Here is a 24,547-nt window from a genome sequence, read left to right on the forward strand (position 1 = left end):
GACAGGCACCTTTCTAATCGGCCCACAGCCAGCACCAGATCAGAGCAGAGCAGGCTGGAGGACCTGATCAAACCTCCTAGAGGGACGGACGGGGACAGAACCAGGACAGACAGACGTGCAGGAGAGACGGAGGACCAGCAGGAGAGGCCAGAACAGGGGCCGGTGTGGGGACAACCGGGCGCGGCCAGAGGCTGGGACTGGCCCAGCCCGCGGCAGCGCGTGGGAGGCGGCCCCTGCTTGGGCCTCGTTTAGTTCAATGGCCACAGTGCTGCAGCTGCCTAGTTGGAGCTGCTTCTACGGAGACCTCGGCATGGAAACGAGTCAGGCCAGGAATGACCAAAAACGCTCTTCACAGGCGGCCCCCACCCTGACCACATGGTAAGTAAGGGCGATTCCTGGCTGCCTGGGGCCAGGAGAGGGCACAGGGCCAGGGCCAGGGCCAGGGCCTGCCGGGAGGAGGGCACAGGAAGCAGGCACCCAGGAGAGCAGGGCCTCCAAGAAGCAGCACCGTGGGATCCAGGGCGAAGCAGAGTGAGCCCGCCCACCGCGCACACCGGGGCTCTGGGGAAGGGCGGCCCGCCTCGGGAGTGCACAGCCCTGGACACCACTCAACTGCGCGCTTGAGAACCTCACCTGAGAGGTGCCCAGCCGTCACACCCCCAGGCTCGGACAGACATGCAGAGTCGTAAAGATCGCCAACGTGTGAAGTGTTGTTTTTTCTAAACCAACACGTCACATTTTATTCTGCTACAGTTTATGACTCCAGAGAGGCTGCGAAACAGAACGCAACGCCTGTGCTCCCTCCAGGAATGGACAGTGAGTCACGAGTGGCCCCCAGGCCATGCTGGGCCCCCTGGGTCTGAACGACTCCTTATGTTGTTGCTGTTTGAACGAAAGAAGGCAAACAAGTCACACCGTGTGGAGTTAGAGGTGGACAGAGCTCAGCCGTGTGGCCGAGGATGCCTGCAGGGCAGTGAGCCCATAGAGACACACACATGGTCATGATGACGTCAACTTCAGAGCTGCTCAAGGAGGGGATACAGTGCTTCAGGGGAGAAGTAGCCCAGGCCAGTTCCCTCCAGAGCGATTAAAATGAACCAAGATGCTTACATTTTAGACTCTTCTTTATTAATCACATGGGCTTTCCTGGTGGCTCAGCGGTAAAGAATCCATCTGCCAATGCAGGACTCTTTACACGCTGGGTCAGAAAGATGCCCTGGAGAAGAAAATGGCAACCCGCTCCAGTATTTGTGCCTGGGAAACCTCATGGACAGAAAGGCCTGGTGGGTTACAGACCATGGGATCACAAAGACTGAAACACGACTTAGCAACTAAACAACAACAAACGTGTGCACGTGCACATACTCTAATGTTAGGGAAACAGTGGGGTCTTCCCCGGTGGCCGAGTGGTGGAGAATGCATCTGCCAGTGCAGGAGACACGGGTTCACCCCTCATCTGGGAAGATTCCGCACGCCACGGAGCCACTAAGCCCGGATGAGGCAACTGCTGAGCCTGAGCTCGAGAGCCCGGGAGCTGCAACGGCGGAGCCCACGCACCCAACTACCGAGGCCCGAACACTCAGAGCTCACGCTCCACGGTAAGAGGCCACCGCAGAGACACCTGAGCACCGCGACTAGAGAAAAGCCAGAGCAGCAGTGAAAACCCAGCTCAGCTCAGTGCAGTCTCGCTCAGTCGTGTCCGACTCTTTGCGACCCCGTGGACTGCAGCACGCCAGGCCTCCCTGTCCATCACCAACTCCCGGAGCTTACTCAGACTCACATCCATTGAGTCAGTACTGCCAAAAAAAAAGATAAATAAATTTTTTCAAAAAGGTGGAATTTCCCTGGTGGTTCAAACGGTAAAGCATCTGCCTGCAGTGTGGGAGACCCGGGTTTGATCCCTGGGTCGGGAAGATCCCTTGGAGAAGCAAATGGCAACCCACTCCAGTATTCTTGCTTGGAAAATCCCCATGGACAGAGGAGCCTGGTTGGGCTACAGTCCCCGGGATCACAAAGAGTCGGACACAACTGAGCAAATTCACTTTCTTTTCTTTCTTTCAAAAAGGTTGGAGGAAATACGTCTTTTCAAAGGAGTGCAGAGCCACCTCCTCTAAAGGAAGAAGGAAGTCAGAAGAGGCGGCAGCAGAACCCGGCTGCACGCTATTTAAACAGGTCCGTCCAAACGAGCCTCTGTCGTGCCCAAGCCAAAGCTGAGAGGGATCTGACAAGCGGGTCTCAGGCGTCAGAAATCTAAGCCAACACGTAAACCTACTATAAACGTCGATGCAGAAGCTTCACCCTGACACACAACCCTACCCTGTGTGTGCAGCACCGGTGAGGGCAAGCAGACAGGACGGAGCCGCTGAGACCACACCCTGGAGGCCAGCGGGCAGCGACAGGGGCCCCGAGGCCCCGGCAGAGGCACACTGTGCTACCAGGCCCAGAGCCCTCCTGCGGCCCCCAGCACGAAAACTGCCAGGCCACAGGCCCAACCAAGAGCCCACCTCCGGCACTGCAGCCCTTTCCTTTTCACACAAACAAGCCAGCACCAGGCATCTGGGTAAAGCCTGAAATGAGAAAGACTGGAGCACAGCGTCCAACTGCAGGGAGACGCAGAGGCCACTGAGAAGGAGCTCTAGGGGAGCAAGAGAGGACCCAGGGATTCAAATGAGGCAGCACCTGTGAGCCCCCAAAAGGAGCTGAGGGTCACGTGGAGCAGCGCCTAAGAAGGTGGACTCGAAGGACGCAGAGCTGGAGAGAAGGTGCGCCAGGGAAACACAGGGTGGGCGCTCAGGGAGGGCCCCAGAGCCCAGACAGAAAACCCCCCAGACTGAGCTGGGGGCTGAGCAGCAAGTCTAGACCCACGAGCGAAAGGAGATTTCCTGAAGGATCCAGAGTTGAAGAACCAGCTGCAAGGTGGCCTCCAAAGAATAGAGGTCCCACAGGGGCCTGGGTTGGGGAGACCTCCCAGAGAGACAGTGCTGAGAGTGGGCGACGCACTTTCAGATAACACAGAGGCCAGTGTGCCTGCTGGGTGGGGGGTGCCCCTCATACAACCATGGAATATTCACAGGACCACAGGACATAAGCTCTCATTGCAGGAGGTGGGCAGAGTGGCACGTGTGCATGCCTCGGCTGGACCCCCAGCCTGGGAAGTCGGCAACATGAAAACCCAAAGTGAACAAGAACCAATCGGGAAACACCGAGAGGCACACAACCCTCAGGACAGCAGCGGCTAGGCCCTGGGCCCTCGCTGCCACCCACGGCCCACGGCCGACCTGGATCAGCATGTGGCAGATGTCCACGTGGCCAGCCTCCGCCGCGGCGTGCAGGGGCGAGCGCTTGTTCTGATGCTCCATCTTGAAGTTGGGGTCGATCCCGTCAACTGCAAACAAACAAGAGGTGCCACTCACTCATCAGGCACGACCCCAGCACCCAGGCGGGCCGGTCCAGGGTGGGGAGGCCCCGGGGGACGGCAGGCAGGCTGCAATCAAGGCCCCAGCAGCACTCCTAACTCTGGGCCCCTGGCCCTCCCGTGTCCCCCAGCCGGCCTCTGCCCCAACATGAGGCTGGAGGGGCCCCAGGATGGACACTCCATGGGAGCAGGACCCCCAGGCCAGGCCCGAAGGGGAGGCAATTACTGAGCGCAGCTCCCAGCCTGGCATGGACACGGATCATGAGTTAACCCCAGAACAGTGAGGCGACCTCAGTACTGCACAAGGTCTAACAGAAAAATGATAAAAATTGCCACCTTGGTCAACATAAAACCTTTTTTACCCCAGGACAAACTGCTACACTTGTTTCTTAACTTCCTATCAAGTAAAGAGATTCTGCGTCCACCTTCTCCAGCCCAAAAGTCAAGCCTAAGCTGTGAGCTCAGAAGCAAAGCGCTGCCTGCTCCTCAGCACCCGGCGGGTCAGAACCACAGCGGCAGGAGGCCGCTGACAGCACGGGTGTCCCGGGCTGCTCTCTGCACAGAAGACGCAGGCAGGTCCAAACGGCACGAGCCCGGCTCCTGACCATGCCCCTACTGACTCCACAGCACCTCTTAACCATCACACACCTCATTCCTGCTAATTCCAAGCAAGCACACCCACCGCCTTGACTGAGCGTGAACGTGACGAACAGGCTGAACCCCAGGAGCGGCCTGTATGCACCGACCAGAGCAATGGGACAGGGCGGGACACGGCGGGCCCTGCGACAACAGAGGCGTGCTCGCCCACCTACCCAACATGAGCAGCACCTTCTGCAGCTCCCCTTGCCGCGCCGAGAAGTACAGCTGCTTCGGGTGGAAGCGGAGCTTCTTGGGTCTGTGGAGAGAACACGGGTCAGCGGTAAGCACAGCTCCCCTACCACACACGTTCACGCGGACACACACACACGCACGCGTGCATGTACACACCCACACCCACACACACCACCTGCAGGCTGGGGAGGTCTGGGTGAGGCCCTTATGGCCAGCCTTCAAGGTGAAAGATGCCACATCCACCAGGCATCTCACAATAAAAACACTAAAAACACATGACCATCTCCTTCACCTACACATGGGAATGGTCCCTGAGGCCTCGGCATTCCACACGGGGCATAGAGGGACCCCTGAGGTGGTGGGGCAGGGTATCCCACCCAGCTACACCCACCCTGCTCAAGTAGAGTCTGGGCCTAATGAAGGGACAGGGCACCCAATAGTCACTGTGAGACCAGGATCAGAGACCAGGCTGGAGGCCAAAAGAGAGCCGTGGGGACTCGGGACCATGTCCCACAACACAACTACCCAAGAACAAGACAGGACCCTGATGCTCCAGGGAGGAGCCACACAGCCTGGCTGCAGCCCTGACCACAAGACCCTGTGCGCAGGGTCACCTGCACGCAGGGTCACTTGTGCGGCGGGTCACCCGTGCGGTCACGGGTCAGGGGCGCCAGGCCCTCCTGCAGACTCCCAGGTGGTGCAGGCAAGACCAAGAGGGTGCCTGCTCCAGACCCGCCCTCACAGACGAGCAGCGTCAGAGCAGTGGCGGCCCTCCGGTCCTGAGGTCAGAGCTCTGGCCGGCAGCGTCTGGGAAGCCTCACCGGCTTCCGGGACTACCCTCACCATGCCATCAGGGGGTGTGCCACGACAAGCTGCGACTGGTTTCCATGGCTTCCAGACTAACGAGGAGGTGTGTCAACAGCCGTCAGAGCGGCTTCAGCGACGCCTGGGAGCACCCGCGCCCCGGGGGAGCACATGGAGGGCACATGTGGCCTCGGTGCGCACAGACGCTGGCGGACGGGGACACCCAGCAACGCAGTGGGGGCCTTGTGCAGGAGGACAGGGGGGTGGAGGCTGCAAGAAGGGCTTACTTCTCGGAATCCAGGGCGATGAGTGCGCTCTCCAGGGTCTCCTTCCCAGGGCCCTGGGAGAGGCCTGGCGCCGGCTTCCCCAGCCCAGCCGGCCCTGTGGGGTCGAAGCCCTCCGGCACCTGGGGGGCCAGGCTCTGCGGCTTGTCCTCCTCTGAGAGCAGGGGGCCAGCAGCGCTTCGGGGAGGAGGAAATAAGTGGAATTCTGAGTTTTAGAGACATGCAAACTCCCCCTCTTACGGAAACCAATGAATACACAACACAGGACCCGCAGCCCCCCAGCTGTGCTGCTCCTCCGAGACGGAAAACGACCTCGGGCTCACTGTCTGTTCCGGCCCAGAGGGCAGTGCCCAGACGCAGACCAAGTCCCAGGGAGCACTCAGAAGTGAGGGCAGCCTTTCCTAGGCTTCTGGACCAGTGTTCAAATTTGCTTTAGAATCCACTCCAGGTTGAATCTCAAGTCCACTGCCTGACCAATACAAGAACACCTTGGAATTTTGACTCAAAGAGCATTAAACTTATAGACTAACATAATTAATTCACAAAAATATGATGGCATCAACACCATCCCCATACTAAGTTCTGAATGTTTACAATTTGAGCCTCTTAACCTTCAGCGGATTTTCAGTCACGGGTTAGGGTAGGTCGTGAGTTTGCTGCTGTTTTGAAGGCTCTCCTTCACCCTGGCTTCCAGCTGGACAGGCTGGTGAGGACAAGGCTTCTGACACCTTTTCTTAACTGATCATCTGGACGACTAATTCCAATTAGCTCTATGAGTTCTTCAGCTATTTCCACCTAATTCTCTTAGGAAGAAAACTATATGTTTGCAATACAAATCCTTCTCTTGTAGACTGTTTCTTGTGTATTCAGCTAGGGCGTCCTAAACATAGCACAGTAACAGCAGACCATACAGCAGCTGATGCTGACGCTCCACGTCATACACATACACACAGGTGCACGCAGGCAGGGACAGGCACGCACAGGCACCGCAGGCTCAGGGAGCACTGTGCTTCAACACAGAGCGCGGACAAACATCACGGAGGACGGTGTGACACAGGTCCACACACAGATGAATGAGTGTGCAGAGGAGACACGTGCACAGCGCAGCGAGCAAACACAAGTCACCGTGCCTCCCAGCCTCACGGGTCAGAGCTCATGGCGCGTGCGCCAGCAGGGAGACCCCTGGCGGCTGGGGGCACATACCTGCCCGTGGTGGTGTCGGCCCTGCCCTCTGCTGCACAGCTCTTCTCCTGCCCAGGGGCCAGGGTCACCGTGGACGTCGTGTCTGCCTTTGCAATGGTCACCTCTTTGGCCTTGGAGGTCTCCTCCCCACAGTGGGGACAGTAGCTGGCATTATTGACTCGAGAGGCACAGGCTTTGTGGAAACGATGAGAAATGCTGCTCTCAGGCTGACATTCCATAAAATTACCCTAAAGATGGGAAGGCAACAAGTCATTCTCACTGGGACTAAAATGCAGAAAAGCAAGTGAACCCGAGGTGCAGGCACATGTGGGGCAGGAAGCCGGCGTGGGGAGGAGAGAAGGCCTGTGGCCCTGCGCCCTGCTTGAAGCGGAGGGCATCCCCACCCCCGCGCCTCGCTCTGCGCCACGCTGCTCAGTGGGTGAGCCATGTATAAGACCAGGTCGACAGGAGACCCACGGAGGACGCACCCGGGAAGCAGACTCACAGCCCTGAGAGCCGGCAACAGCCCTCAGCAGAGTCCCCCAGCCGCAGGCGGGGCTCTGGGGCAGAAAGTGGGACCCGGGGCCATCTTTCAGCAGAGGTATGGAAGGATGTGGAGGACTGGGAGGACACAGAGCCGTGGCATCCGGAGAAGCCCCAGGAGAGAGGCTCTCGGCTGGGAGCACGAAGGGCCACGTGGAGCCCGTGAGCCCAGGAGAGGGCCTGGGAGCACCTGTGGCTGAGCCACCGAGGAGGACGGCCCGGGGCTCTGCAGGTGGCAACACGGGGCAGGCGGTCCTGCCGGGCAGCGCCAGGAGCAGTGGGGAGGGGCTGGGCGTGCCCGGGAGGCGGGCGGCACTCACGGCCGTGCAGAAGTAGCCGCAGCCGGGGCAGCACTGGTGCTTCACCATCCGGCCCCGGTGGTCCTCACACAGCACCAGCAGCGGCGCCTTGCTGGACGGACGCATCAGCTCATGCTTCACCACGCTGTTCGTGCACCTGCCCAGCTGCAATCGGGAGAGACCGGGTCAGCGCGCCACACCCAGCACGGGAGGGGGTCAGGAAAGCAAAGGGTGCAGGCGGTGCGGTCCTCCACATCCACCAGCCCACCAGAAGAAATAGGTCCAGTGAGAGTCGATGCCCCCCCACCCCCGCACAGAAATCAGGAGTGTGCTGACTGCACGACTGTGTGTGTCTGTCACACGTGTGACAGAGACGCATGCTGAGAGGCAACCTCAAGCACGTGGACGATGCCTCGGTAAAGTTCACGGGATGGAGATGAGGGAACCGGCTCTGAGGGCGTCAGCCGCTGAGGCCGAGGTGGCCTGGGTATTCAAAGAGAAGAAATATTTTTGGGAAAGTAACAGCAGCTTAAGAATTCGATGGAATCCCACAAAAAAACCAGAGCAATTAGACAGCAAAACCAAAACCAGAGATGACACTTAAAACCAAAGGCCACAGGATGCAGGTGGGTGGGGTGGGCCTTGAGACACCAGGGTGCGGGCAGTGACAGGGCAGTACCCTATGGACCCGGGACAGGTGGGAGCCAGACACCAGAAGGGCCTCCCTGTACCCCAGAAGAGCGGGCAGCCTGGGAGACGCTGCCCAACCCCAGCGGGTCCAGCTTGGGACCTGGGGCCAGCACAGGCCAGCCACAAGGAGCCCTCAAACCCAACCTCCAGTCAGGGCACAAGGAAACCTGGACAAAGCTGAGCTGAGAGAGAGCAGGACAGGGAGAGAGAGAGAGAGCAGAGGATGGAGAGCAGTGTCCTCAGAGTCCCCGCCTTCAGCATTCTTGTTCACTCTTAACAACGGCTGAAGGCCCAAAGAGCTTTGCCCAAGTACAGTACACCCATTCATACTGACCATGTTAGAATTTAAGAGAGAATTTAAATTTAATTTAAAATAACAATTAAACCTATCACATAAAGAACATATTTTACATACTAAGTAAAAAAACAGTCACTAAAGACCACATAATGTATGTTCCCATTTATATAGGCAAATCTATAGAGAAAGCAGAAAGTAGAGCTGGGGGGATGGGAGAATTTGGGCCTGACGCTAACATGTTAAGGGGATGTGGTTATTTTGGGGTGATGAAAATGTTGTAAAATTGATTGTAGTGATAGTTGCACAACTCTGACTTACTAAAAAACATTGAATTTTACTCTTTAAATGAAAAAAAAAAAAGATCATATTTTAAATAAAAATTATTTTTAAACTATTTAATGAGCAATGTGTCATTGTTTTGTTTTATATTGTTCACAAAATTCTTTAACATCTGGTTTAATAAGACAGCCCGGTCGTACATCTGCTTCTGCATTCGGAGCAGACGAGTGTGGACATTCTTCTCTGGCTCCACAAGGGGGTTCCTTAAAAGATCTGCTGCGATGTGCATGTCTCAGTCCACCACCCACTCATCTCGTACCCCTACCCCGAGACCATCCAGGTGTCCTGACTGTGAGTGACTCTGTAACACCATGGAAATCACTCGTGCAAACATACAAACGCTCCTGTGTGCTCTGTGAAGCAGCAAAGAGAGGCAGTTCACTTTCTGAGAATCATTTCAAAAATGGTCTTCATAATGGCATTTCAGTATCACTGTGAAATGATGCTCTGAGGCCAAGATGAATAGGGCCCTGCAGGCCCAGGGGTGCGGGGAAGCTGCAATAATACCAATAACACAAAGACTAAAACCTGCTGAATCTGTTTAAACACTTGAGTTCGTAATATCTTAGAAGCAGAACTGGTCAACCTCCAAAAAACAGAGAACAAACCCACGGCCTCAACGACCAGGAAATGAAGAGAAGGCTCTTCCTCTGGGGCTGTGCTGTGTAACGTGACGAGGTGAAATGACAAGTCCTCATGAAACCATCAGCTGCCAAGTGAACAGTGAGCAGCACAGATGCACACTGAAACTCTGAGGGGGTGCCAAGCACAGGCAGTGAGACCCCACAGCTCCAGCGTCAGAAGAAGAACCCAGAGACCACGCCTTGGCTGGGGTGCACCCCCGCCACTGAGCCAGGTCCACCTGTGTCTAAACTGCAGACAAGTGGGCTGGACGCCCTGCGCGTCTGGGAGCCGCTGACTCCAATCACAGGGTCCAACGGTCCTGCCGTTCCAGAGAGAAGCACAGAGGATGAATGGGCGGCGGAACACAGAAGCCAGGTGGCGGCTACCCGGGGCCAATCCTGCTTTCTGCCCCTGGTGTGGTTACTGGCGTGCCCGCCACCTGAGACAGACTCATCAAGCCCAACATCTGACCTGCATTGTTTTCTGGATCAATTTCCCAGGAAAAGACCCTGAGTCACTAAGACGAACTGCAGGGAATGGCAGTGGGGAGAGACAGCCGAAGCACCGGCTCATTACTCGGAAAAGCAGGAAGAGACGTCACTACTTGCTCTACGAACACAGGACGGGCCCGCTTCAGGGCCCAGCAGCCCTGCGGGTGAGGGGGGTGCCTGTCCCAGCGACACTTCAGTCGTGGCAGGAAGTATGGGAAGCTGCCCAACTGCTCACCGGGCAGCATTCGGCAGAGCTCTGAAGGCACAACTGCCCTGCAGGGAGCCTTAAGGAGCTGTGGGCAACGGGACCGACGCGTCCCTGAAGGCGCTCTGGCCAAACCAAGCTGGACGCAGGGACCGCCGCATAGCCCGGACGAGTGCCGGCCTCCAGCCCCGTGACCCAAGATAAAGGGGACCAACCGGCCGGGAACACCAGGCCACACGGACGCAGGGCCACAGGCGGTGGCGGAAGCTGCCTGCGTGTGGCCAGAGCAAAGGACACACACATCCAACCGTCCGCGACGTGTCACGTGACAGCAGGAGCCACTGCTGTTTCTGCTCCACGAGACATGCCGTGACCACTGGCTCAAAGCCAAGAGTGGCGGCGGCTGGCCCCGAGCAGCAGGGTCAGCAGTCAGCTGCGAGACTCTCTGTATGGGAAGCTCCTCTAAAGAAGGTGGGTGGGGCCTCAGCCTCTGCCATCCACGTTCAAGTGCACAGCCAAGCAGGAAAGCCTCTGGGAAGCGTGGCCTCAGCAGAGCAGTACCCACGGCCATGTCCGCCCCCAGCCTCAGCATGGCCACACAAACAGCCCGCCTCCCCAGGCAGCCTGGCGCCGCCGGGCAGGGCACCCCCCGACGCAGATGCGGCGGCTCACCTGGTGGTCCACACTCTCTGTGGCCATGCACTGGTTGTTGGCCAGAGTGGTGATCTCCCGGCTCTTTGGGGTCTCCATCCGGCAGCTGCAGAGGGGCACCTCCTGGAGGCCATCCGTCTCGCCTGCATCAGGACCGTTGGCCAGCCCTGCAGTCACAGCAGATGCGTTGAGTGTCACCGCCATGCCACCCGCCCAGACGCTCCGCTACACTTGGGTCACCGGCGACAGGGTCCCTGCAGACACGCTCACGGCAGCACACAGGGAACCCAGGCCAAGACTGCACTCCCCACGAGGGGAGCGCTCGTCCTCCCTGCTCCGCTCAGAGCTGCAGCCACAAATTAAATGCTTGGGCCACTCAGAAGGGGGGCTTCCCTGGTGGCTCAGGTGGTGGAGAACCTGCCTGCGACGCAGGAGACTGGGCTCCATCCCTGAGTTGGGAAGATCCCTTGGGGAAGGGAATGGCAACCCACTCCAGTGTTCTTGCCTGGAGAACTCCATGGACAGAGGAGCTTGGCAGGCTACAGTCCATGGGGTCACAAACAGTCTGACATGACGGAGCGTGATTCCTTTGCCTTCGAGACACTTGGTAGTATCTGGAGACATTTTGGGTTTTCCAGGTGGCGCTAAGTGGTAAAGAACCCGTCTGCCAATGCAGGAGACATAGAGACATGGGTTCAGTCCCTGGGTCAGGAGATTCCCCTGGAGGAGGGCATGGCAACCCACTCCAGTGTTCTTGCCTGGAGAATCCCATGGGCAGACGAGCCCGGTGGGCTACTGTCTATGGGGTTACCAAGAGTGGGACATGACTGAAGCAAGTTAGCACCACCTGGAAGGGTTTAGAGGCAGCCTGTTCAGTGATGACCCACTATAACCGCACAGAGAGCTTGCTTCTCCAGCTGAATGACGGACGTGTGGAGGAAAACAAAGAAGAAAACCAGGATCATGGCAAGCCTTTCGGGCACAGCAACATCACCCCGACCTGCCTGCAGGCAGGCGAGGGAGCAGCGCCAGGGAAAGGGGGCCCACGGTCAGGCTGGCTCCTGGTGGGGACACAGGCCAGTGGCCAGAAACAGCCCTCAACCCAGCTACGGCTTCCAAAGGAAGGCAAGTCCCTGTTCCTTCTCACAGCACAGTCCCATGGCCCACTCCCCTCCCTGCGCGGGAGCCAGGCTGGGCCCAGGACACTCGGGACCCAGACCCAGCCGTGCCCTGGCGGCAGGAGCAGCCGGCTCATGCGAGAACCAGACTGGAGGGCAACCCTGAGACCCCAGGGATCCCGCCCTCGCTGCCTCCCAAGAGCAAACGGAGGGGTGTGACCCACCTGCACTAACCCCGATGCTGCTCAGCTGACTGACTCTGAGCCCAGGACACGGGCCGCAAGGCCAGGGCGAGGGAAGGGCCGGCCAGCAGGCCAGGCAGAGGAGCTACAGGGCGCCAGACGGACGGGTCCCAGTGGACCCTGTACATGCCCCCCGGCTGTGGCCATCTGCCCACAGCCCCAGCCAGCCACCGGGGTCAGAGCAGCACCCAACCCCGGCTCGGCAGACCCGGGGGCACGGATGAGGGCCACTGCCCATCCCAACGCAAACGCTCTCTGGGCTGGAGCCGGGACCCCGTGACCAGGTCGGTCCTCGCCTTCCCGAGGGTCCAGGTCACAGGGCTCGCTGCCAAGGATCCCAGGCCGCTGCCCTCTCTCGAGGGTCTGAAACTCCAGGACTGAATACATACACCTGGAGACCCCGACTTGTCCCTGCAAAGAGCTGGCTCTCCAGATACCGCGTGACTGGGCGGCCCTGGCAGGGCTGGCACCGTGAGAAACACCCTCAGAGAAGCATCTCGCCCCGCGCCCGGCGGCTGCCTCTCCTCCTAATGCAGGGCTCCCACCAGCGTGGCCCTTACTTAGAGGAGCTGAACAGAAGCACGCGAAGGCAGAGGCCACCGCCCCTCAGCCCGGGGCTCAGCCTAGACAGGCACCCCCGCCGCACTGCCCTCACACCACCGACCATGCGCAATTTGGTAAAATAAGCACTACTTCCCGCAGGCGTCCAAGTCAGCACACTCCTGAGACAAAGCTAAGAACGTTTGGAAGCAGAGAACACACACGTCACGTCACTGGGAAGGAGGGCGTGAGGGGTCACTGGATGGTTTCTGCTAATTTGCAGCAAGAAGAAAAGCTGCTGTTTCTCTGATGGAGAAGCCTGTGACTTCCTTCCCAAGCTACAGATGTAGTTTCCTGAGGTGAACAAGCACCCAAACTCCCCTAGTGCTCACAGCCAAAGGCCATCCATCTATCCTTTCCACAACGTCTGGCTAAACCCTGCCGGAAGCCATACCCTTCAGCCACCAAAGTCCATGAGACAAAGTTAACAGGGGTTTTACATCATCCCCAGATTTCAAACTGATTTCCCACAAGGGCCAAATAGCTGTTAGCTCCTTTTCCAGATAAAGGTTTTTGGATGGTGGGAGTACACAGCCCCAGTGCCAGGACCCCAGCACCGTGGAGCAAGGACCTCGGTGAAGGGCCCAGCCCCGGACACGCACCACGGGGCATCTGAACACCAGCAGCTCAACCCCGACGTGGGCACACGTTTCTGCCAACACTGCTGGAGTCCAAGGCCATGAAACAGTCAGGTTACGCAGAACACTGCCACCTGCGGGCAGAGGCACCTCCCGCGGGGAGCCGACAAGAGCTCGTGTGGCCTGTGGGACCGCCACCCCAGCAGGTGTCTGCACCCAACCTCTGGGGCACGGTGACCGGCACCGTGTCCTGCCCACGCAGCATCCAATGTGCCCTCCCCCCACTGGCCCCACCACGCACGCGTTCACCTTCTGTGTCAGAGGTCAGCGCACCCTGGACATGGAGATTCAAGGAGTCCAGCGGCACCTCCATGTACCCCCCGCCGTCGCCAGGCGCCGTTGGCTCCACACTGCCCGAAGATGACGCAGAGGCTTCAGAACCTGCAACCAAAGGTGCCCTCATCAAACGGGGGGCTGGGGCCGCACCGCCACCTGCAGGCACAGAGCCTCGCCAGCCACGCAGATCCCACACATGCGCGTGCAGACCATACAGACGCTCGCAGGTACACAGATCGCACACACATGCACACGAGACACGTAGACACTTGCCAGACACAGATCACACACATGTACACGAGAGACATACAGATGCTAGCCAGCAACAAACATCTCACACACGCATGCGTGTCATACAGATGCTCGCCAGCAACAAAGATCACACACGCGCGCGAGAGACAGACGCTCACCAGCAACAAAGATCACACACGCGCGTGAGAGAGAGACAGACGCTTGCCAGGCACACGGATCACACACGCACGCCAAGTGTCATACAGACATGTGCAAGACATACAGACGCTCACCAGCAACAAACATCTCACACACACGCGTGTCATACAGATGCTCGCCGACAACAAAGATCACACACGCACGTTAGACACACGGATGCTCGCCAGCCACACAAATCACACACGCGCACATGCGAGACATACACTCACCAGCCGTGCGGATCACACACACACACCCGCCCACACTTCTCCTGCCTGGTCCCATTTCCACTCGGGCTCCCCGGGGATGGGGCAGCCTCGTCAAGGAGAGCAAAGGCACAGACACATGAAAACACCTTTCTCTACACCCTCGTGAGCTGGATTAAAGCTGATAAAACGATCTGAGGACACAAGTAGAAACACTGTACACACATTCCATGTTAAAGTAAGAGAAAAATCGAATGGCAGGTTTGAAAGACTAGCTGTTGTGCGGCAGCTAAAGACGCCTCAGACACACAGCATCACTGGGAACCTGTCCAGCTCAGGCAGTGGGCTCCAGGATCCACAGGGAAAGGCTGGAGGGAATGTCCATCCATGAGAACGGGGTTTAAGGAGCCCCTCACCCGCCAGAGGGTAACACACTCTGAACATGCCAACGAGAGGCGAGTATACAAGTGAGGAGCCATCACGGGGTGAGGAGCCATCACGGGGTGAGAGGTTCCTATCTACATGACCCAGGAAGCCACCTGGGTATCAGTCATCGTAAGGGCATCTCACTGAAGAAGCCTGTGAAAACGGGCGTTTACACAGCATAGTTAACACCTCCAGCAAAGGGCAAATGCCCACACTTCACAGACAAGCCACTGATGTTATTTCAATGATGGGAATTGAACAGGTATAATACAGAAGTTTGGTATCCAAAGACCCTGAGTCCAGGCCAGTCTGCACCCAAATCTCAGGCAGGAAGGAGCTGACCGCCTGCAGAAATCACCACCCACCTGAGGAACCCCAGTAGACTGTACAATTTTAAACACTTTACAAAGGGAATACAATTCAAAGTCCTGCTTGAATAAATATTCCGGCAGGCATTCTGCATGCTATACCCAAGATGGTGGCGATCAAGCTTTCATCCCAGGACCGGTGACTTTTAGTCTTGGGTCTACGACGGCTTGTCAGCCGACAACAGAAACACAGGGTGTGTGACCTCGGGTGATGATTCGAGGCAGAGAGACGAGGAACCGTGAGTGAAGGAGAGGAGCTTCAGGGACAACATGGTGCCTGGTGGGCCAACAAGCCCCACGCACCACCTGACCCAGACCCGAGCGCCCGCCACGCGGGGCCGCCAGCGGCCCTCTGCACTTCGAGGGCAGCTCCATGACCTGCTTCTCTATCAGAGAACTAAAGCTGTGCAGCACTGCCCACCAGCAACGACATGGGTGACCCAGTGACGCGTGGAGAAGCCAAAGAGAGGTGCCCTCCGTGAGTGGGCCCCACGGCGCCGGCCCCAGGCGAGGACCCGCAGAGCAGCTCGAGGGCTGACTAGGGAGGGGTCTCGGCCAGGCAAAGGGCGTGGCAGGACCTCCTGTCACAGGCGTGAGGGGGGCTCACCAGCCCTGCTCCAGAGTACTGCACACCCCCTGCGGCGTTCAGTCCTCCACAGCAAAGCTGCAGACAAGGGCTGGGCCCTTGAGCCTGAGGCCATTCCGCTCCCAGTCTGCCTGGGACAGAACCACCCCCGGATCAAGGGGACTGACCAAAGCACTGAGCAGCGCTTTGTGGCCCAGGGCCTGGCCCCAGGACACTGAGGGCAGGGCACAGGGTGTGTGGGGGTGCGGGCCGCGGGCAGGAGACCGCCGGGCAGCCCTTGCTAAAGCAGCTCCGATTAAGTCCCTTCTGGGGTGTTTGCTGTCCTAACAGTGGAGTCCTCCAGGTGAACGCAGCCCTGCACAGACCCCAGTGCCGAGGCACGCTCCCGCCCAGGCGTCGCGCGGCTCCGTGCCTACCTAACACAGAGCAGGGCTTCTTTTTGCTTCTCCGCCTCCTCTTCCTCGCTGGCTTGATCCAAGGGCTGTCAGGCTTCCCCTTCCTCTTGAGGAACTTCTTCTTGACGCTGGACTCAGAACTCTGGGGAGTGGGGAGAGGGCAGAAAGGCAGAGCCTGGGCTCCGGGCGCAGAGGCTCCAGCTCCTGCCCTATGGCCACCACTCACCCGCAAGACCCCGCTCACTCCCAGACGGTCCCTTCTAGGTCACATTCGTAAAGATGCCCATGCTTGTCCCTAAACACACTCCAAGCCGTTACTTGAGTTTCAGCACACACACAAAAAAATACATGGGAGAGTTCTACCAGACACTAAAGCAGCTCAGTAAGCGAGTCCACTTTCAATCACACGCACCCATTCACCGTGCTCAAAGGAAAAGGAGCAAAGCTTCAGTCTGCTTCAAGTCTACATCCAGGTTAGCCAGAGCCCAGAGAGCAAGAGGCTGTCACCGCTCATGACACGCCACGATTCGAGTGTCCGCATCTCACACCTCCACGCAGGCAGGGTCTAACTGCCTTGAGCCAGACAGACAGAAAGCCAGCCCACAGACCACGCTGCCAAGTCTGACACAAGGGTCTCGCAGCCTCGCTGGCCGTGGGTGAGAAGACACTTAAGGGCCTATAATTGCGAGACCCTCAGATACCGGGGCGGCTCAGCGCCTGCGCGAGAGCCGCCTGGGAGCCTGGGCCTGGAGCTGGGCCCCAGCGCCCTGTGCCCTCGCGCAGAGAAGGGAGCAGCGCAAGCTACACTGCACCAGGGCCAGGCCCCGGGGAGACACGCGCCTCGCCACAGCGCTGCCCTCGCGCCCTCCTCTCAGCCCCCACGTGGCCACCGTCTCCCTCTCAGAGACCTGCTCTGGCTGGACGGACACGGCCACGAGCTCACCGAGCCCCGCCGCCCCGCCGCCCACCAGCCGAGCCTCCGACCCCGCCCTCAGCTCTGAGCCCCGCCCCGCTGGCCCGGAGGCCCCTCCCACTCTGCACGCAGGGACCCAGGGATCCGCGCACGCCGGGGTTACCAGGTCGGACTCGTCCCCGTCCTCCTCCTCGTCCGCGGTGCCGGCCGACTCCTGCTCCTCTTCAGACTCGCCGTCCACCTAAGCGGCCACGCGGGGGCCCAAAAGAGAAGAGAAGCCAGTGACCCTCTGGGGGCAGGCACCCGGACCCCCGTGCTGAGGGGCTGCTGGGGGCGCCCGCGTTCCCGCTCCACACCAAGGGCCCACCTGGAGGGCGGCCCTGGCGTGGAGGAGGGCATCAACTGTACACAGATCAACGTGCGTGGCAGACAGCAATTAGGAAGGACCAGCGCACACGGCACAAACACAAAGTGTAAAACCGACCCGCCCCTGCCGAGGGCCCAGGCCGGCCCAGGCTGCAGCGAACACTCAGACCCCTTCCAGGTGGGCACGCGTGCCCAGCCTCCCAGCAGCAGCACCCTGCACACTTCTCTGAGTCACCTCCTTCTAACGAGAAGTGTGTTGCAGAACCCTCCCGTCACATAACAGAGGTGCCCGTGCTCACCGCCCCTACCTGCACAGTGACCCTGAAGCCCGTGTGCACCCGTGCCCTCCTCTGCCCTGCACACATGCCCACTGTGGCTCCTCCAGGGGCTACAAACCTCCACGATCGCACAGGACAGCTAAGACCACCCCCCCTCCACGGGAAACAGCAGACACGGGCTCCCACCGCGGCCGGCGCTGGGGGTGGGGGTGCCCACAGCCCCAAGCTCCCCCAGCCCTGCCCCTGTTTCTCCCTCTGAGTCCGGGAGACCACACCCCTGGCCCTTATCTCCCCTGGGTCCCTGCTTTCTAGTAACTGTGGGAGCTACACACCCACAGGAGAGATCTCCTCTGCCTGCTAAACATGTTACCAACATTTTCCTACCAAGTCTTATGAGCTTAGCTTCTCCTCTTTCTTTTTATATAAAACTTCTGAGATTCCAACCGGACGAGTCAAACCTCTCCACTTCCCACTTCACAGCTTCTGGGTTCGTGTCTTACACCAGCAAGCCTTCATCGGAGATTAGAAGAAATGGTTTCCAAAGCTTTTTTCCCACAGTTGAGTATTTTGTGTTAACTCTTTTCTAACTTCTGGCTGCACTACACGGCATGTGGTGTCTTAGTTCCCAGCTGAGGAATGAACCCTCGTCCCCACCCTGGAAGCACAGTCTTAACTACTGGACCACCAGGGAAGCCCCTGTGTGGACATTTTACATCTTCTGGAATTTGCTTTCTTAAGTAACAACTTCTCTGATTTATACCTGCCCTTGTACACAGTGGTCTGAGTGTACTCAGAACCACGAGACCACCGCCCTGTGTGTCTGGAATGGAGCCCACGTCTCCTGTGCCCCGTGACCACCTGCTGCCAGTCATCCTGGTAACATTCACGGAGAAGCTCACGGCCTTCGCCCCCAGCTGGAAGCCCAGCTCTGACAGCAAACTGCCACGCTGCGGACGGACGGCAAGGTGGGCGGCCGCCCCGCGTGGTGCCTGCCCAGCCCCACCAAGCCCCATCCTGCCAACCCTGCCCCTGTTCCCGCCATGACACCCCCACATCAGGTGACCCCACCGAAGGTCCTGTGAGGATTCTGATGAGTTTAAGGATAACATGGGGCAAGGGAAATTACACAAGGGATCTCCTCATTCAGACAAACTATGAGTCATTCCATGAACTTATGTTTCTTTAAACCTCTCTCAGCAAAGTTATATAACTTCCCTTCCAGGTCACAGACATCTCTTGTTAAGTTTACTGCTAGGTGCTCTGGCGGTGTTTCAGGATGACAGCTAACTCTGGGGGTGATACTGGCTCTGTGTTCCGAGTCCTCAGCTGCTGAGACAGCCCCAGGACCATCAGGGAAGCAGCAGCCCCTGCACACAGGCCTGGCTGCGCCGTCCTGACCTCCCTGGTCGTAAACGCCAGCCAGCGTCCTGGGCATCCTGCTGACAGGCTGTCCGCATGTTCTCCGACTGGCAGGACCACCCACGCTCAGCTAACCGGCTACAGTGATGAGGATTATATTCTCAGCAAACTCTCTCCCTTGTCCTTTTAAATATTAATGCTCCCTCTGGCTTTCACCTCACAGCTGCGCGGCAAGAATGGCCAGCTCGGAGCACCCGTGTGAGGGGAGGTGGGGCTACCGCTGCTGTTTAGACACTAAGTCGTGTTTAACTCTTCGTGACCCCATGGACTGTAGCCCACCAGGCTCCTCTAGCCATGGGATTTCCCAGGCAAGAATACTGGAGTGGGCAGCCATTCCCTTCTCCGGGGTTCTTCCTGACCTGGGGGTCACACTGGGGTCTCCTGCGTCAGCAGGTGGGTCCTTTCATCACTGAGCTGCCAGGGAGGCCCTGACAGTGGCTATCCGCATCTTCTCTTCACTCGTGTTTGTGATGGTTTAAAACTTCCACCAACACATACAACTTTCTCCTGGTATCTTTAGTCAGCTTTATTTAAATATCTTTAAATTTCACTGGATAGTTTTTTATTTTAAAAACAGCGAGCAATGGAACTACCCACTAAAACAGGCAGATTAACACCTTCTGAAACTCCTGCCACATGACTGTCAAGGGAGGCGTAGGGGTCAGTGGACGAGAATGCACATGGCAGCCGCAGGGACCAGCTGAGGCCTGGGGACGGGCGGTGAGGGCAGCAGCGTGGCAGCGTCCAGGACGCAGATCGATGGACACCTGCGGGACCACAGCAGGCAGAGGCCGCACGGGGCAGGGGCCCAGCCAGCAGGCCGGAGTGCGGGGGACAGCCGCACCCTCCCGCCCCATCCACCCAGTGCTAAGACCAGGGTGCCGAGCGTCGGTCACCAGTGAGAAGCAGGGGCAGCATGCTGGCCGCGTGCACAGGGGCTCCTTTCCTACAGATCGCTCTTTTAAGAAGACCAACAACCACACAGATGAACAGCTGAGTTCCCAGCAGGCATTTCACAAGAGAAGGCATCACGTGGCAAACGCTCCAGGACGCCCCCAACCTTCTCGGAGGCCAGGAAACGCGAGCCAGAACTGCAGCGTGGATGCGCTCGGCCCGAGGCACACGTGGGGCGCACAGCCCCCGGCAGATGCAGAGCACAGTGACAGCCAGGCTGGAGGGGGCAGCCCCACGTCACCCCCAGCGCCCCTCCTCCCCCAGAGACTCATCAGAACAGCCAAGGGCTTGGGGACAGCTGGCCGGGAACACATGTGCAGCGAGGCTTCCGCAGAGGAGAATGAGAAAGGCAAGCGAGTCCCAGAGCCATGACGACCCCAGAGGGGCTCAGGGACCCCAGAAAGCCCCAGGCAGAGCCGTTATGGCCCCGGAGGGGCTCAGGGACCCCAGTAAGCCCCAGCCAGAGCCGTGATGGCCCCGGAAGGGCTCGGGGACCCCGGTAAGCCCCAGAGCCGTAATGGCCCCGGAGGGGCTCAGGGACCCTGGTAAGCCCCAGCCAGAGCCGTGACAGCCCCAGAGGGGCTCGGGGACTCTGGTAAGCCCCAGCCAGAGCCATGACGGCCCCGGAGGAGCTCGGGGATCCCGGGCCACCTTCAGATGCCATCACACAATAGAAATGAACCAACAGCACGAGTGAAGCCCACAGTCACAACTGAGCCGCCAGCTCCTCAGAAACAGGGGCTGCAGCCCAGAGCAAGGCCGGAGCGGCCCCACCTGCAGGCTGGCCTGCACCCTGGCCCATCCACGCAGCAGCCAGCCAGACCCCAGCACACGGCCTCCAGCTCCCTCCCACCCGGGACGCCCGCAGGTCCTGGGAAGGCCCCCACCCCAGCCCTCTGAGGCGTGGCTGTGACTGACAGACGGGCAGTGGACTCGGTGTTTAAGCGCGCTCCGTCTCAGGCCCGGCCCGTGTGCCTCGCGTGCCTTGCGCCTCCCGAATCTGAGGAGCCGCGCGCGAGCCCACCGCAGTCTGTTTCCATCGCTGACCCGTGCAGGCCTGCTCCCACCAACTTACTGCACTTTCCACATTTTCGTCTCGATTCTGCTTTTATTTGTCTTCCCGATTCTTCCGTTAGCTTGATACTCATTTGACTTTTTCCCCTTTGTATTAACATCTAAACAGTGTTATTGAGTGTTAGATTCTTTCTGGAGGAGGAGAACTTCCATCAACACTGAGAATCCAGAGACAGACCCGAATTCAAGCGCGGTGCGCGTGTGACACAGGCGGTCTCGTCACCAGGGAAGCAACGGCAGTCCGCGGCCTCTGCCGGCCCCAGAGCCCAGCCTCGCGCCCGCCCGCCCAGAACCGCCTCACGGGGACGTGGCCCCCGGCCACGCGCCCGCCCACGCTGGCTCTACCCCACATTTTACCATGAGTTCTATACGAGTCAAACAATTACACATAAAATACAAAGCAATGAAAAAACAAGAGCTAGCTTACATCAACTTATTCAAAATTGCCAAGGACAAAGGCCTGTATGTTGTACTTAGAATCCAGAACCCAGAAATCACGCAGAAGCAGCCTAGTGTCCCTGAGCTCTGGTATCACAGCCAAGGCTGACAGCAGAGTCCTTCAAGCCATCGGTCAGCAATGCACTCACATCACACTGCCCAGGTCACAGGCCAGCAGAGAGGGGGTCACAGAACAAATCCTGATGGCTAGTGACCGTCAAGGGCTGCCTGGCCCGCCTGGAACAAAACACAGAGGTGCAGGGACACGCAGACGCAAATCCGCGCCTTCCCACGCACCGCAGCCAGCGCCCTGGTGACGCCACGTCCCACCGAAGGGGCGATCTGCCGAGTGTCCCCTGTGACACCAGGGAATGGCTCGGGGAGGGGAGCAGGGGGCAGACAACACCTGCTGAAGGGCCCAGAGTGGCACACGGTGCCACGAGGAGGAGCCTGGGCACCCAGGGTTCAATCCCACTGCGGGCAGCGGCGAACGCAGGCCTGAGAGCGCACCCTCCAAATACCGTTCTAGGGGCCAGGAGGGCTTCCCTGGTGGCTCAGCTGGTAAAGAATCCGCCTGCAATGCGGGAGACCTGGGTTCAGTCCCTGGGTCGGGAAGATCCCTTGGAGAAGGGAAAGGCTACCCACTCCAGCATTTTGGCCTGGAGAATTCCATGGACTATGTCCATAGGGTCACAAACAGTCGGACATGATTGAGAGACTTTCTCTCTCTCTCTCTCTCTCTCTCTCTCTCTCACACACACACACACACACACAAACAGGCTAGGAAACTGCTTCCTCCTATGCTTCTACAGGAGTGGGAGAAAATAACAAAAGATATCTTAAATGATTTTAAAATTTCCTTTAAATCTCTAGTGTTACCATTTTCTACCAATTTATTTTTGAATAATTACACCTCAGGGGCTGGGACAACATTTAAAATTTTGCCCCCAAAACTCCTAGACAAGTAGAACTGGCATAAGTGGCTACGATGATTCTGAAATTTAACAAACACTAGAAAAAGACAAGGGGCCGTCCCCTTCTGCTCACTGACTCCACTAAGGCCTTTGACTGTCTGGATCACAAGAAACCGAAACATTCTTCAAGAGATGGGAACACCAGACCACCTGACCTGCCTCCTGAGAAACCTGTAGCAGGTCAAGAAGCAACAGTTAGAACGGGACATGGGACAATGGACTGGTGCAAAATTGGGAAAGGAGTGCATTAAGGCTGTATATCATCATCCTGCTTATTTAAGTTATGTGTAGAGTACATCGTGCTTGGCTAGATGACTCACAAGCTAGAATCAAGAATGCTGGGAGAAATACCAACAACCTCAGATATGCAGATGATACCACTCAAATGGCAGAAAGCAAAGAGGATCTAAAGAGTCTCTTGATGAGGGTAAAAGAGGAGACTAAAAACACTGGCTTAAAACTAAGATCACGGCACCTGATCCCATCACTTCACAGAAAATAGACGGGGAAAAGTGGAAACAGCGGCAGACTTTACTGTCTTGAACTCCCAAATCACTGTGGGTGCTGACTGCAGCCGTGGAATTAAAAGACGCTTACTCCTTGGAAGAAAAGCTATAACAAATCTAGGCTGAGTATTAAAAAGCAGAGATATCACTTTGCTGACAAAGGTCCATAAAGTCAAAGGTATGGTTTTCCTGTAGTCATGTATGGATGTGAGCATTGGACCATCAAGACGGCTGAGCGCTGAAGAATTGATGCTTTCGAACTGTGGTGCTGGAGAAGACTCTTGAAAGTCCCTTGGACTGCAAGGAGATCAGTCAGTCCTAAAGGAAATCAATCCCAAATATGCATTGGAACGACTGATGCTGAAGCTAAAACTCCCATACTTTGGCCACCTGATGCGAAGAGCCGACACACGGGAAAAGACCCTGATGCTGGGAAATTCTGAGGGCAACATGAGAAGTGGGCGACAGAGGATAAGATGGCACCATCGACTCCACAGACATGAATGTGAACAAACTCGGGGAGACAGTGGAAGACAGAAGAGCCTGGCTTGCAGCAGTCCATAAGGTTGCACAGAACTGGATACGACTGAGTGTCTAAACAATAAGACACTCCCGAACTCCAGAGGCTGGAAGAAAATCCTTTACACACATCAAAATCTATACCCACAGGGCTACTGCAAAGTGCAAAAGGCTAATCAACAAAATCATACACTTCCAAAAAGTCACTGCTGCAAGAAACTCACCACATCGTCTCTGCCCACCCTTAGTTCAGAGTAACTCGTCAAATATGGCATCTGTTTCACGCAAAGATGGCCCAGGGTTTCCTCAAACGGATCTGACACATGGCGGTGACGGCAAAACCACGGCTCTGCATCTGGCTGACTCTCAGCCACGGCTGCTGCTCCTCCTCCAATTCATCCGTCCCCCAGCTAGAAGGCCCAAACACCAAGAGCCGCTCTGCCCAGGTCTGCTCCCGCTGCCCCTGTGGGGACCCCCACACCACCCCGGACGGTGCACCGCCAGGACCACCACACGGCACACCCGAGCTTGTCAAGCACTCCCGCACACATAACCGCCCCACAGGCCTGTCACAGCTGGGCACTCGCCCCTCCGGGAGAACGGGGTCCTGGCTTGCAGGAAGACTGCACCCGGGGCAGGAGCCCAGGACACCAAGCCAGGGCCAAGGGCAGGCTACACAGGCACTGGTCAGCACAGCTGGCAGAGCAGTTCTTGACGACACTGTTCCTGTTACTCCACTGCCTAGAGACAAGACATTTACTCCAGGGAGCACTGCCCAGAAAGACAAGCACTGCTCTGATGAAAACAGACGGTCCAAAGACCCAAGGGAGATGAAACCCAAGAACCGCAGCCAGAAGCCAGCAGGGCTTTCTTAGGGCCCAAAAGTGCAGACGTCCTCCAGCCCCTCGCCCGGGACTGAGGTTGGGTGTACATGCCACCCACCTTCTGGCTGCAGTCAGGCGCCAACACGCCATCCTTGGAGGCCCTGCCATCCTCAGTAGGGAACGCAGCTGCTGGTGGGCCGCCCTGGTCCTCATCCTCGTCCAGCTCCTCCGAGTCATCCTCCTCCGAGTCCAGATCCAGGCTCTCACCGTTCACATGGAGGGAGCCATCGCTCAGATCCTTCTCACCCTGGAAGAGGGCAGACGCAGCGTCGGGACCCCCTG

General features: G+C 58.0%; 1 protein-coding gene across 6 annotated transcripts in view; it reads right to left on the reverse strand.

Annotated features, from left to right (window-relative positions):
• EHMT1 (euchromatic histone lysine methyltransferase 1) overlaps positions 1-24,547 on the reverse strand; it is a 109,831-nt gene that overhangs the window by 24,262 nt on the left and 61,022 nt on the right. For 4 of the 6 annotated variants that reach the window (XM_070378580.1, XM_070378578.1, XM_070378579.1 and 1 more), the window contains 10 exons: positions 24,324-24,512; positions 17,017-17,094; positions 15,962-16,082; positions 13,504-13,635; positions 10,678-10,823; positions 7,380-7,523; positions 6,538-6,764; positions 5,338-5,511; positions 4,228-4,310; positions 3,279-3,385 (listed from right to left, as the gene is read on the reverse strand). In XM_070378580.1, the coding sequence (XP_070234681.1) occupies positions 3,279-3,385; positions 4,228-4,310; positions 5,338-5,511; positions 6,538-6,764; positions 7,380-7,523; positions 10,678-10,823; positions 13,504-13,635; positions 15,962-16,082; positions 17,017-17,094; positions 24,324-24,512 (1,401 nt within the window). The remainder of the gene's footprint in view (positions 1-3,278; positions 3,386-4,227; positions 4,311-5,337; positions 5,512-6,537; positions 6,765-7,379; positions 7,524-10,677; positions 10,824-13,503; positions 13,636-15,961; positions 16,083-17,016; positions 17,095-24,323; positions 24,513-24,547) is intronic. The other 2 variants (XM_070378581.1, XM_070378582.1) reach the window with 2 other exon arrangements.

This window comes from Bos mutus, chromosome 11, assembly GCF_027580195.1.
Source record: "Bos mutus isolate GX-2022 chromosome 11, NWIPB_WYAK_1.1, whole genome shotgun sequence".
Classification (NCBI taxonomy): Eukaryota; Metazoa; Chordata; class Mammalia; order Artiodactyla; family Bovidae; genus Bos; species Bos mutus.